Source organism: Chiloscyllium punctatum, chromosome 40, assembly GCF_047496795.1.
Source record: "Chiloscyllium punctatum isolate Juve2018m chromosome 40, sChiPun1.3, whole genome shotgun sequence".
Taxonomy (NCBI): Eukaryota; Metazoa; Chordata; class Chondrichthyes; order Orectolobiformes; family Hemiscylliidae; genus Chiloscyllium; species Chiloscyllium punctatum.
The window spans coordinates 52,095,409-52,110,453 of record NC_092778.1 but is presented as its reverse complement, the minus strand read 5'-3'; the positions used below and the strand labels follow the sequence as shown (position 1 = coordinate 52,110,453).

Sequence of the window (15,045 nt, the reverse complement as noted above, 5' to 3'; positions counted from 1 at the left end):
CTCAATTTGTCCAGTGTTTCCAACTTTCTCACCATGACCCATGATGTTCAGGAGTTGCTCTGCGTAACTCTTAATTCTTGCACTGGAATTTGCATTGGAGTTGATTTATAAATCAACTTTACTCCTCTGGCCTTATTTTAAACATAATGTATGAAGGATAAATAACATAAAATATATCCAACAGCATATTAATTAAATAGTTCAGGCATTTACATTCAAAGTTGAGGTTTTGTTGCATGTAATCATATGTAGTGATGGAACATAATCTATTACTCAATAATAATGATTTGGAGGAGCAGTGTTGGATTGGAGTGGACAGCATTAAAAATAACACAACACCAGGTAGCTGATGAAGGAGCAGTGCTCCGAAAGCTAATGCTTTCAAATAAACCTATTGGACTATAACCTGGTGTTGAGTGATTTTTAATTCAATAATAAAGCAATGCTGCCCCCTTATGGAAACCATCAATATTTGTTTCTTCCTTTGTTTTGCTTTACATTTACAGAACCATTCACCATGAAAGTGGAAAACTTACATTAACCTTAGAATGAAATTTCAGTTTTTAAAAAATTCTTTCTTGGAATGTGTGGGTCACTGGAAAGTCTCGAATTTGTTAGCCTGGAGGAGAATTTGTTGCTCTAAGCAGTCTTCTTGAAGGCTTCCCAACCTTCAAGGTTGCGGGTACACCCAGAGTAATAAGGAAGAGTTTCATGATTCTGATCCAGCGATAGAAAAGGAATGGTGATCGTTCCAAATCAGGATAGGGGGTGGGGCTTGGAGAGAACTTAGAGGTAGTGGTGATGTTCCCATGTGTCTGGTGTCTTCTCGTGGGTTGAGTGCAAGGGTTTGGAAGTGGCTCTCAAAGGATACTTGGTGGATTGCAGCAATGCATCTGACAGTTATCACTGTAAGACTATGGTGGGATAAGTAAATGTGCCAATCAAGTGGGCTGCTTTTTCTAGGTCATGTCATACCTCTTGAGTGTGGTTGGAGTTGCACCCACCCAGGCAAGTGAAGTGTTTCCCTTCCACTCCTGACATGCTTTACATATGATGGGCAGGTATTGACGAGCCAGGAAAGAGTTACACACTACACAGGATTTCAGCTTCTGACCTGAATTGTTAGTCGCAGTATTTACATCATTGATCCAGTTAGATTTCTGGTCAATGGTAAGCCCCAGGGTGATAAGGGTGGGACATTCAACATTGCATGCTATTAAACAAGGGAAAAGGATTAGATTCTGTCTGTTGTTGGAGGTTGCCTTGCATTTGACTTGTGAATATCTTTTTTCACTTAACCAGCCCAACATTTCCAGATCTTGTTAAATACAAACCCAGATTGTTTCAACATCTGAGGAATTGCAAATGGTACTGACTATACAACATCATATGAATAGCCTACTTCTGGAGGGGAGGTTATTGATGCACCCTTTTCTAATATTTGTTCAGGGGAGGTATCATAGCTCAGTGATTAGGAGTGATTCCAGTCACTGTAGGCAATAGTAGATTAGATTAGATTCCCTACAGTATGGAAACAGGCCCTTCGGCCCAACCAGTCCACACCAACCCTCTGAAGAGCAACCCACCCAGACCATTTCCCTCTGACTAATGGACCTAACACTTTGGGCAATTTAGCATGGCCAATTCACCTGATCTGCACATCTTTTGTGAGTGTGGGAGGAAACTCACGTAGGGAGAATGTGCAAACTCCACACAGACAGTCACCCGAGGCTGGAATTGAACCTGGGACCCTGGTACTGTGAGGCAGCAGTGCTAACCACTGAGCCACTGTGCAGCCCCAAAGGATGGGATCTGGTGTGAGTTAAGACATGGGCAGCAGAGTTTTGGATGGCCTCAAGTTTATACAGAGCAGGACATGGGAGATCAGCCAAGAGTTGCATTAAATAGTGAATTCCAGATGCACCAAAGAGTTTCAGCAGTGAAAGAGCTGAGAAGGGGTGAAGTCAGGCAATATTAGAGAGATTGAAAAATAAAATCTTAGTGATGATAAGAATATGAAATTGTCAGCTCATCTCCCTATATTTAACAGGAGGAAATGTCTGCTAATCAAATATTCAATGTCAGATTCTCTGAGAATTACAGCACCTGCTTTGCATCACAGTGAAGCAGAAATCAACAAGATGTAATGCAAACTATGTATGTCTAACCAATGCAGAGACCTTGGCAGAGATGTGCCTTAATTGGGTGCCTATTCTGTGAATGTTTGACAAATAAATTAAATCCACAGAAAGCACAACAATCAAAGGTTTCTTTCAGGCAGAAGTGAGCAACGAAGTGAGATCATGCCAGTCAAGTGGAAATTTAAGCAGTGTGTAATAAGTAGCTGCAGCCTGCTTCACATCCATCAAATCACCCTGAAATTAGATTTCACCCTCTGCTTGTGGCTGAAAATACATTGCTGCACCATCACAAAAGACATCAAACCAGTGACAGCATGCTGGACTAACTGTTGTGTCAAATGGGTTAGTTCTGAAACTTGCCTTTTTTGGTAAGATCTTGAGGTTCTTTCCTGTAGCCACTTCCATCACGGTGTTGTCTGGAGGTTTTCCCATGAGGGACATGCTGAGACGACACAGAGCTTGTTACTGTACATCACTTATTATGTTCTGGAAGGCATATCTAATGATATTTTTGTTTTGCAAAAAACAAAGTACGCAACATCCCCATTCTTTTTCCTTCATAATCATCCTACTGCCATTATAGTTTATATCCATTAAATAAATGTGATGGATTAAACAATATCCAAATTGAATTGAATTGGCATAATTAACTTGAATCAATATATTTGGGATTTTGGAATTGTTGTAATGGAAGATCCTGTATAATTATCAAAGAACATTACAATTCTGTCATTATAAGACATGCCAAAAATGCACTACAATTATATTTGATGGGATATGGGTATTTTTAAATGTGAAATACATTGATGGGTTAAACCCCGCAATTTTCATGTTTTAGAGGGAATTTCACCTTATTAAAAGTTATTTAAAATCAATTTTGACTCATCCATGCAGCTTCAATATCATCATCTCTCTTTTTACCAGCATTCCCCATGTCCCAATTAAATTATCTCTGATGGAGACCAAATGAAGGTGTAATTCATTCCAGTGTTGTCTCTTCTTCAGTAGGATACTCTAAAATATCACCAAAGAACAGATTCTAAGAATCAAAATAGTAACAGTGGGTCCACATTGAAGCCAGGAATGCTATTTTTTCAGAAAAGCATTTTATACATTTTTCCTTGTGTCATTGTGTCTGTAACCAATATTTGGGGCCATAAATCTCAGCATGCAGATGTTTATTTTTTTCTGCCATCTGTTACACATAGTTGTTCTATAGCTTCATGGGAGGCTTTTCACAAACAGATTAGTCTGAATGAGTGTCTGCAAGCAAAGTCTCACCTTACGAGAGGGAAATAGACACAGGTGAGACAAAGCACATCTGTTGTCCCAAGAGGTGAGGGTAACTGAGCCATAGAAGCCAGAACCTGAACAACATCAAACATATAATTAGTTTCATGTATAATCTTTAATCCCAGGACATAGAGTAATACATGTACCAGTTTCCCCATAAGACCTCATCAGACAGTTTTCCATCTAATTTGATGATCGTTGGGAGGAATATTCTATATGTCAAGTATTTATTTCTGTGCATCAATCACATTACTATCCTCCAAATCTTATGAACCTATCCACAAGTTATCTCTTTATGTTATCTCACATCAAAGTTCCATCAATATGAAAGAGATCACAACATAGTTCATGGTCGGCATGGACGGGTTGGACCGAAGGGTCTGTTTCCATGCTGTACATCTCTATGACTCTAATTGGACATTGCCGTAATGCTATGAAGTACAGATTAGTCGATTTATTGACTAACTTAAAAGGCTTGGGTTTTGGATTGGGACTTAAGAATGAATAGTGACTTTAAAATAGTGAAAGTCACCTAACACAAAGGAATTTGCAAAGGAATTTTTAAATAGCATGGCTGAAATTGTCTACCACATCCTGAAAGGGCTATACAAAAGCAGTTACCTGAACATTAAAATTAATTGTCACAATGTATATCTCACAATGAGGTCTTCAGATATCTCTGGTGTATAAAACATTTTGACTACAGAGTGGAAAAGACTTAAACCCGAAAATCCTTTTGCAAAGAGAAGTATTAAATAGATTTAGCAACTCAAAGCTGATCATCCATGAGACCACCTGCCATCAACATCAGCATAATTACATATTCAACCACAATCTGTGATCTTGTATATCTCTCACTCTACCATTATCATCAAACTGAAGGATTGACCTTTTATCATTGAAGATTGCAGGGAGTCATGCCAGCAGCAGCACCAGGCATTCCTAAACAAGATGTATTAACCTGGTGAAGCTACATCACAGAATTACTTGTGTGCCAAACAGCAGAAGTAGCATGTGTTAGACAGAGCAATGCAACCCCACAACAAATCTATCAGATCTAAGATCTTCAATTCTGCCACCCCAATTGTGAATGGTAGTGGACAATTAAACAACTTAGTGAAGGAGGATTGTTCACAAAAGTCCCCATTTTTAATACTGGGGGAGCTCAGCACATCAGTACAAAAACAAGGCTGATCTACTTACATCCAGCTTCAACCAGAAGTGCCTAGTGGATGATCCATTTCAGTTTCTTTCTGAGATTGAAGCCCAATCTGCAGCTAATTTGATTCACTCCACACAATATCAAGGCACAACTAAAGGCATTGGATATTGTAAAGGCTATGGATACTGACAACATTCCCACAATATTAATGTAGACTGATGATCCAGAATTAGGCATGTCCCAAGGCCCCCAGAATATACCTACCAACCTACATACAACAAAGTTATTTCAGTATAGCCACAACACTGACATCTATTGGGATATGTGGAAAATTGTCTAGATATGTCCTATCCACAAACAGCATGACAAATCTAACCTGGCCAATTACTGAACGACCAGTTTACTCTTGATCATCAGCAAAGTGATGGAAGGGATGATCAGCAGTGTTATTAAGCCAGACTTACTCAACAATAACCTGTGCACTGATAAACAATCTAGGTTCCACCAAGGTACTTAGCTCTTGACTGCATGACAACTTTGTCCAAACATGACCAAATAGTTGGATATCAGAAGTGAGGTGACTGAGACTGCCCTTGACATCAAAGCACCATTTGACCCAGTATGGCATCAGGGAGCCCAGAAAAACCTGACATCAATGGGATTCAACTCTCCCTTAGTTGAAGTACTGCCAAGAACAGAGGTGGAAGTTTGTGGATGGTGAAGGCCAATCATCTTAGTCCTAGACCATCACTGCAGGAGTTCCTCAAGTGCAACCAGCTTCAGCTGATTCATCAATGATCTTCCGTCCATCATTCTGTCAGAAATGGGGATGTTCATTAATATTTGCACAATATTCAACATAATTTACTACCACTTAGATACTGAAGAATTTATGCTCATATGCAGCAAGACCGTAATAACATCCAGACTTGGGCTGATAAATGGCAAGTGATGACTGGTACAATTGCAACATTTAAGAGGCATTTGGATGGGTATATAAATAGGAAGGGTTTGGAGGGATATGGGCCGGGTGCTGGCAGGTGGGACTAGGTTGGGTTGGGATATCTGGTCGGCATGGATGGGTTGGACCGAAGGGTCTATTTCCATGCTGTACATCTCTATGACTTTATGACTCTAATTAGGGATGCTCAATAAATACTGGCCTAGCCAGCGATGCCTGCATCCAATTAAATTTTATTTTAGAAAAAGGGCCAAAACTGTTGTGAATTCACAAGGTATAATCTTAAAGAAATTCCTTTGTCTTCACAGAGTGACAGATATTAGATTGAATTACCTGGATACACTCACATTCCCAAATGATCCAGCACAGTCAGATTTACACAGTGACTCAGAGATGCAGCCACAAATCAATCACATCAGAAATTCTCTCATTTATTTAAACACTAAATACGTGCAGAACTCAATGGGTAGCTGCTGCAAACACTCGGGTTGTTCTCAGATTCAAGCTGCTTCACGTGCAAGTCAGGTTTCTATAGTAATCAACCTACCACAGTGATCAGATATGTGAGATCTACCAGAATGCTTCTGGATGAATGCCAACTCGGAGGCTGCACACTAACAAATGCATAGAGCTATTAAGGTTTCAGGACGGAGGAAAACTAAAACTACTTTACACTGATGGATTTGGAGTAATTGTTGTAATCAATAACTAATGGGAAAGCATGGACAAAATTGAGGAGAAACTAGCACAATGGTGGCTCTGCTATGCCATATTAACCATGAGGGTTATCTACTGAGCCATCAATGGAGCTTCATGTTGTCTCTTCCATCAGAAGAACTATATATTGCTCCCATCGCTCATGTAACCAGAGGAATTTTGGAATAGAATTAATAAGGAATCATATGTAAGGAATGGAGTGGACACAAGGAGAAAATTGGTTCCTTGCAATAATTCTCACTGCTGATGTTAGCTTACACTTTATACCACTTGATTGGATGGGAATTGGTTAGCTAAGTTGGCTGGATAGCCTGAATAGTAATGCTAACCACACAAGTTCAATTCCCACACTATGAACATCCCATCTTTTCATTCTTGCCCCTCGCCTGAGACATGGTGACACTCAGATTAAACTTATCACCAATCATCTCTCTTCGATAAGTGAGAGTGGTCCTATGGCCCTCTGGAACTATGGCTACTTTAAATTTACACTTGACATGGTGTGGCTTACATAATCAGAATATTTTATCGTTAGCCTGTACGAAGCAAGTAATTCAGTCCTTGTTATGCATAATAAAAATAATTATAAATTACCTGTATCATTGTCAGGGAAAGTTGGCACTGAAGGTGAAGCAGAAAGCATTTCCTAATTCCTGAAATCATTTGCCGAGCCTAGGCAGCAATAAGATATCAAAATTCAACAAGTTTTGAGAGAGTCAAAATGATATTAATAAAGCCTACAAAGGTCATTGGACTTTTTGCTAATCTTCTGCTTTTAAAATACACATCGTTTGCAAAGATTTTTCGGCTAAACAGATTTCAAGATTTATTGATTCCCTTTAGACCACCTGGGAAATACTTCAGATTTTGCCCCTTCCTTCACCCCTCGAAGGAAAAAGAGTTTTCTCTCTTCCCACTGGTCCCCACATCACCAGACCGAAGGGCTTGGACTGCTCAGGTGGGCACTGAAAATCTCATGTGACACCTTCAAAGAAGAGGAGGGATGTTACCTTTTAAGGCCCTGCTAATACTTATCTCACAATCAACATCAGAAAAGCAGATTATTGGACCATTTGACATTATATTGGGAGATTACTGAGTGTTAATGGATCTAACATTCCAACAGTAACTATAATTTAAAAGTACTTAATTAGGTAGAAGGTGCTTTGGGACTTCCTGAGTTTGTGAAAGATGTTACAATACAGGTTTTTTCTGTAACAAAATACTGCATTCATTTTTATCAGGGTTTCTGTGCAGAAGAAGGGCATGAATAGAAAAGGCTGGTACTTTTTATGGGTGAATTTATTCTATTGCTAATGTCCTATAAACAGGTTAATTTGGCGACTAAACTTAAAGTTCCATGGAAAGGGGTGATTAGTTTATAATTAAATTGTTAAAAATCATTCTGGTCATAGAATCATATGTTACAGAAGAAGTTCTTTAACCCATTGAGTCTACACAACTAAGTTACTTTAAATCTACACTAAACTCGCTTACCAGCACTTGGCTGATACCCTTGAATGTTATAACATTTCCAGTGTTCATCCACATACTTTGTAAAAATTGTGTTGTTTCATATCTCAATGACCTCAATATCTCAAGGACTGATTCGGGATAGTCAACATGGCTTTGTGCGTGGGAAATCATGTCTCACAAACTTGATTGAGTTTTTTGAAGAAGTAACAAAGAAGATTGATGAGGGCAGAGCAGTAGATGTGATCTATATGGACTTCAGTAAGGCGTTCAACAAGGTTCCCATGAGAGACTGATTAGCAAGGTTAGATCTCATGGAATACAGGGAGAACTAGCCATTTGGTTACAGAACTGGCTCAAAGGTAGAAGACAGAGGTGGTGGTGGAGGGTTGTTTTTCAGACTGGAGACCTGTGACCAGTGGAGTGCCACAAGGATCGGTGCTGGGCCCTCTACTTTTTGTCATTTACATAAATGATTTGGATGCGAGCATAAAAGGTACAGTTAGTAAGTTTGCAGATGACACCAAAATTGGAGGTGTAGTGGACAGCGAAGAGGGTTACCTCAGATTACAACAAGATCTGGACCAGATGGGCCAATGGGCTGAGAAGTGGCAGATGGAGTTTAATTCAGAAAAATGCGAGGTGCTGCATTTTGGGAAAGCAAATGTTAGCAGGACTTATACACTTAATGGTAAGGTCCTAGGGAGTGTTGCTAAACAAAGAGGCCTCGGAGTGCGGGTTCATAGCTCCTTGAAAGTGGAGTCTCAGGTAGGTAGGATAGTAAAGAAGGCGTTTGGTATGCTTTCCTTTATTGGTCAGAGTATTGAGTACAGGAGTTGGGAGGTCATGTTGCAGCTGTACAGGACATTGGTTAGGCCGCAATTGGGATATTGCATGCAATTCTGGCCTCCTTCCTATCGGAAGGATGTTGTGAAACTTGAAAGGGTTCAGGAAAGATTTACAAGGATGTTGCCAGGGTTGGAGGATCTGAGCTACAGGGAGAGGCTGAACAGGCTGGGGCTGTTTTCCCTGGAGCGTTGGAGGCTGAGGGGTGACCTTATAGAGGGGCATGGATAGGATAAATAGACAAATCTTTTCCCTGGGATCAGGGAGTCCAGAACTAGAGGGCATAGGTTTAGGGTGAGAGGGGAAAGATATAAAAGAGACCTAAGGGGCAACTTTTTCATGCAGAGGGTGGTACGTGTATGGAATGAGCTGCCAGAGGATGTGGTGGAGGCTGGTACAATTGCAACATTTAAGAGGCATTTGGATGGGTATATGAATAGGAAGGGTTTGGAGTGATATGGGCCGGGTGCTGGCAGGTGGGACTAGATTGTGTTGGGATATCTGGTCGGTATGGATGGGTTGGACTGAAGGGTCTGTTTCCATGCTGTACATCTCTATGACTCTATGACCTGCCCAGGCATTCCTGATTCCCACCCAGCTGAATTTCCCAGGTAAAGAAAACTTCAAATTCCCTCAAAACCTTCTACCTTTCACCTTAAAACTATGCCCCTTGTGTTGACCGTGCAAAACCTGAAGATTAAAAGCAAAAATTATCAATTTTTGGAAAGCTAAAATAAGCCCAAAATATTTCAGTAGAAAAACGTTTATTTTTTACATGTGGCCAACAAGATGATAAAACTGGCCGGACATTTCCAAGATTTTCATTTTTTTTAAATTTAGAATCTCTAGGATTTGTAGATTTTATTTCCATTTGTACCAGATTCTTACTGTGTTTGAGGAACTCTCAAATACCTGTTTGATTAGCTGGATTAGGCTGATGTTGCCATGGTTTCTGAAGTGCACAGAGCTCGCTAGGCTACCAAAGAGGCTGGACAAGTAGAGTGGTGTAGTTTTGTGTGAGCATGAAGTTAAATGTTCACAATCTTTATGGCAGTTCTGCCTGCAGTAAGACAAACTCAAAGGATCCAAGGAAAAGCTGCAAGTTTAACAAATCAAAGCAGAAGTTCCATCACTGAGTTGGCTAAATTGCAAACAACTTATACAGCTCAATGATATTGAGCTCAAAGCCTACAACATTTCATAAAATAGACATATTTAATCAAGATTCATTTTGAAACATTCCATTTGATATTTCTCTTCCAATAATGCTGTTTTATTGCTCTCAGAGGAGTATGATTTAGCATCTGAATCATGGCTGATCTCGTTTAACACAAAGGGCTGAATCTGACCAGAATTGAGGGTTTGGTTAAGAAAAAGAAGGAAGCATATGTCAGGTATAGACAGGATAGATCGAGTGAATCCTTAGAAGAGTATAAAGGAAGCAGGAGTATACTTAAGAGGGAAATCAGGAGGGCAAAAAGGGGGCATGAGATGGCTTTGGCAAATAGAATTAAGGAGAATCCAAAGAGTTTTTACAAATACATTAAGGACAAAAGGGTAACTAGGAAGAGAATAGGGCCCCTCAAAGATCAGCAAGGCGGCCCTTGTGCGGAGCCACAGAAAATGGAGGAGATACTAAATGAGTATTTTGCATCAGTATTTACTGTGGAAAAGGATATGAAAGATATCGACTGTAGGGATATCTTGAAATGGATAAAGATGGATAAATCCCCAGGACCTGATCAGGTGTACCCTAGAACTCTGTGGGAAACTAGAGAAGTGATTGCTAGGCCTCTTGCTGAGATATTTGTATCATCGATAGTCACAGGTGATGTGCCGGAAGACTGGAGGTTAGCTAACGTAGTGCCACTGTTTAAGAAGGGTGGTAAGAACAAGCTGGGGAACTATAGACCAGTGAGCCTGACGTCTGTGATGGGAAAGTTGTTGAAGGGAATCCTGAGGGACAGGATGTACATGAATTTGGAAAGGTAAGGACTGATTAGGGATAGTGAAGATGGCTTTGTGCGTGGGAAATCATGTCTCACAAACTTGATTGAGTTTTTTGAAGTAACAAAGAGGATTGATGAGGACAGAGTGGTATATGTGATCTATATGGACTTCAGTTAGGCGTTCGACAAGGTTCCCAATGAGAGACTGATTAGCAAGGTTAGATCTCACGGAGTACAGGGAGAACGAGCCATTAGGATACATAACTGGCTGAAAGGTAGAAGACAGAGGGTGGTGGTGGAGGGTTGTTTTTCAGACTGGAGGCCTGTGACCAGTGGAGTGCCACAAGGATCGGTGCTAGGTCCTCTACTTTTTGTCATTTACATAAATGATTTGGATGCGAGCATAAGAGGTACAGTTAGTAAGTTTGCAAATGACACCAAAATTGGAGTTGTAGTGGACAGCGAAGAGGGTTACCTCAGATTGCAACAGGATCTGGATCAGATGGGCCAATGGGCTGAGAAGTGGCAGATGGAGTTTAATTCAGATAAATGCGAGGTGCTGCATTTTGGGAGAGCAAAGGTTAGAAGAACTTATACACTTAATGGTAAGGTCCTAGGGAGTGTTGCTGAACAAAGAGACCTTGGAGTGCAGGTTCATAGCTCATTGAAAGTGGAGTTGTAGGTGGATAGGATAGTGAAGAAGGTGTTTGGTATGCTTTCCTTTATTGGTCAGAGTATTGAGTACAGGGGTTGGGAGGTCATGTTGCGGCTGCACAGGACATTGGTTAGGCCACTGTTGGAATATTGCATGCAATTCTGGTCTCCTTCCTATCAGAAAGATGTTGTGAAACTTGAAAGGGTTCAGGAAAGATTTACAAGAATGTTCCCAGGGTTGGAGGATTTGTGCTATAGGGAGAGGCTGAACAGGCTGGGGCTGTTTTCCCTGGAGCATCAGAGGCTGAGGGGTGACCTTATAGAGTTTACAAAATTATGAAGGGCATGGATAGGATAAATAGACAAAGTCTTTTCCCTGGGGTGGAGGAGTCCAGAACTAGAGGGCATAGTTTTAGGGTGAGAGGGCCAAAATATAAAAGAGACCTACGGGGCAACTTTTTCACACAGAGGATAGTACGTGTATGGAATGAGCTGCCAGAGGAAATGGTGGAGGCTGCTACAATTGAAACAGTTAAGAGGCATTTGGATGGGTATATGAATAGGAAGGGTTTGGAGTGAAATGGGCCAGGTGCTGGCAGGTGGGACTAGATTGGGTTGGGATATCTGGTTGGCATGGACAGATTGGACTGAAGGGTCTGTTTCCATGCTGTACATCTCTATGACTCTAATTCAGCTAAATGCTGTTTTTCTCAAGTTATGGAGCATGTTACTCCGTAGAATCTAGCAAGTTTTCTTAAGTGATTGTCCCAAACTTGCCTCATTCACTATGTACCACACCTCATTGTGTCTCTTTTGTCTAATGCTAGCCCAACTTTCCCACTTGCTATACTTGCCATTACCAGGATATCACAGGATCTCTGGAGCCAGTGCTATCTTGGAACACTATGCATGCACCCAGTCTAGCATTGGCAGTTCAGAGTTGCCCTCACTGTACATTAGTGGCACAACAGCTACAACTCAACACTTTCCATGCCATATGGATGACACGGCTCGATACTTGCTTGCAAGATGAAATGCACGTCCCGAACCCAATTGCTTTTAAGTCAGACCACACAGCTTATCTGTCCTTTACAACATCCCATCTCACAGCAAACAAAAGTTAACATTTGCCTCTCCAAACAGAGACAAACTGCAACAATTTTACAGGCAATGAGTGATCATTGCATCCAGCTCACATCCACCAAAACCAGGTGTAATTTAATTCTTGCCTAGCTCAGTGTGCAGCTGCATCAGGCATTACATCATGCAGTATTCCACCTGCTCAGTGTCCTCATCCTCCTACGCTGAAGACTTCTTCTACACTCCCAACATGACAGCTTCCATCACGTGTCCTCTTCATCCAATCCAGTCATGCAGAACTTGGTCTGCTCGGATCATACTGATCACTCTGCCTATAGTGCACTGCAAGGCCCCACTAGTCCAGGCCTGACAGCAGAACCTCATTTTCAATAGCCATACCATTTGTTCCACTTTGGTGCTGAATGAAGAATCATCTGCATCTATCTACACTCTACCTTAGCCAGGGAGTATAATAGAGTCTTTAGCCATGTTGTAGTGGGTAGCCCTGGTTTCAAAGTAACAATCCTTGTAAGCCGTCTGCACCCTCAAATGTACCTGGAACATGAGAGTTCTCAAAGCTGTAGGCATTATGGCAGCCTATACACAAACTTCTAAGAAGTGATACAAATGATGTAAAGACTGCATCTTTTTCTTGTTCTTTATTCTTTGATAGTGGAATAAAATGGAAAAGTCCTATTTTTAAAATTAGAGACTGGGAAAAAATGCTATACTTTTAAAAACAAGTTACTGGAACTCACTGTGAGCTGTGTTAATGCTGTTGCTTTACAAAAAGTAGGGAACTTGAAATAAGATTACATAGCACCAGGGTGTACGTGTAGAGAGTGATTCAGTTGAAAAGATGCATCTGATTGGTTTGTGTAAATGTGGCCTGTTGTGAATGCCAGAAGTCATCAACCTGACAACAGCTCTCTGATTGGCTCCTGGACAAGTTCGCAGCTTGGGGGTTTATAATAGAGGGAGAAGCCTCGAAACTGAGCAGGTTCTGTGTCTCTATGTTTCTGTCGTAAAAGTGTCTGAAGTCTGAAGAAAGCAGGTTATTTTCTCCCACCAGTTGCTGTGAACTATTGCCTTTATCCAGTGACTAAGAGACATTATAATCAGAAAAGCAATTGCCCTGTGCCTCCTGAAATGAAGTGAAGTAACCTGGAGAAAGGTGATTGACGGACAGAAGGCTAAGTGAAAAAAATGAGCACCTCATTAAACTTTGTGGACTGGTGCTATTGAACAGTGTTTTCTAGTTTTTCCCTTCATCTGTAATACCAATTTTTTTTCCATTTGTCCAGACCTATATGTATGTTTATATATTTTAAAAGAGGCTTCAAGTTTCAAGTAGAGTTATATGTTGATAGTTCATAGTTTGTTTACCTGTGGCAATAACTTCTTTAATTGCATAAACTATAGATTTTGTTAAGTACAAAAACCTGGTCAGTGCTTTCTGACAAATCCGATTCCATCAGACAGGTAAATTGGAACTTTATATACTTTGATTAAATCATTAATTTTTGTGGTGACCCCTGAGGTAGTGGGGCTTGTGAGTCAGTGGGTTGTAACAATGGACACAGATCATTACACATTAATGGCCTGGAACCTTTATCAATTAATGAACTCAGCTGCCTTATAATAGAGTCGAGAGTGTGGTGCTGGAAAAGCACAGCAGGTCAAGCAGCATCCGAGGAGCAGGAGAAACAACGTTTCGGGCATAAACCCTTCATCAGGAATAAGGCTGTGAGCCGAGGGTGTGTGGGGGTTGTGTGGGGGATTGGGGGGGGGGGGGGGGGTTGTGGGGGGTGGGGGGGGAGCTGGGGGAGGGGGTGGTGAGATAAATGGGTGGGGGATTTTAGCCTGCCCTATGGTATAGTCTCCTCGGGCAACACGTGCTCAGTTTAGCATGCCCTGCACCAGACCAGGGTTGGGGGAGAACCCAGCTATGTTATTGAATAGAGGGTTTGTCCAGTTGTGAGGTTGGGGGCATACAGAACCATAAATTTAAGTTAATCACAAGTGAATTCAATGGGAGACATAAGAAAACAATGAGTCCAGTGGGAATATCTAGAGAAACTACTTCACTGAAAGATTTGAGAACAGGGACTGTCTACCACAAAAAGTAGTTCAGGTGAATAACATGTGTACATTTAAGATGAAGCCGGATATATACTTGAGGAAGAAGGAATAGGAAGATAGGAATTAATATTATCAGATAAAGTAGAATGGGAGGGGACTCATGTGAATCATAATCAATTGAATTGAGTGACTTGTTCCTGTGATGCAGGGATATATTATGTAACTCAGAATTTTCACAAAGAGATCAAGAGAAAACCCACAGAAATTCTATTGATTCATCTCATTGGACTAGTATAATATCCAAATCTGAGAACACACTAAATTGAAGCTGTGATACTCACGATAAAGCTGAGGGATGTGTATAGCTGTTTCCTTCTTATCATTAAATTCTAGCAAATCTACAACTCCTAGGTCCTATGTCTTGATATTCATGCTAGAGCTGGGAGCAGGTAATTGAATACAAAATACTCATTACTGCTAGGTTTAAATAGAGCCCAGATTGTTAAGATTAAAGTTTCATCTCTTTAATACCTACAGATGCCAAATAGTTGGGTAATACAGGCAGTACCCAGTTTGCAAACTGGATCTGTCCTGGAGTCTGTTTACAAGTCAGAACACATTGCAGGACGATATACAGGACCCTTTGTACTTCAGATCTTTAAAATTTCATCTCTGTACGACGTTACA

The 15,045-nt window shown here is 40.8% G+C and overlaps 1 protein-coding gene across 6 annotated transcripts in view; it reads right to left on the bottom strand.

Annotated features, from left to right (window-relative positions):
• Positions 1–15,045, bottom strand: part of LOC140464608 (transmembrane protein 94-like) — a 157,614-nt gene that overhangs the window by 66,432 nt on the left and 76,137 nt on the right. For 5 of the 6 annotated variants that reach the window (XM_072559888.1, XM_072559890.1, XM_072559889.1 and 2 more), the window contains exons 21-24: positions 9,506–9,689; positions 6,869–6,946; positions 3,423–3,508; positions 2,502–2,583 (exon numbers count right to left, since the gene is read on the bottom strand). In XM_072559888.1, the coding sequence (XP_072415989.1) occupies positions 2,502–2,583; positions 3,423–3,508; positions 6,869–6,946; positions 9,506–9,689 (430 nt within the window). Of the gene's footprint in view, positions 1–2,501; positions 2,584–3,422; positions 3,509–4,416; positions 5,411–6,868; positions 6,947–9,505; positions 9,690–15,045 lie in introns of those variants that run through there. The other variant, XM_072559894.1, reaches the window with a different exon arrangement.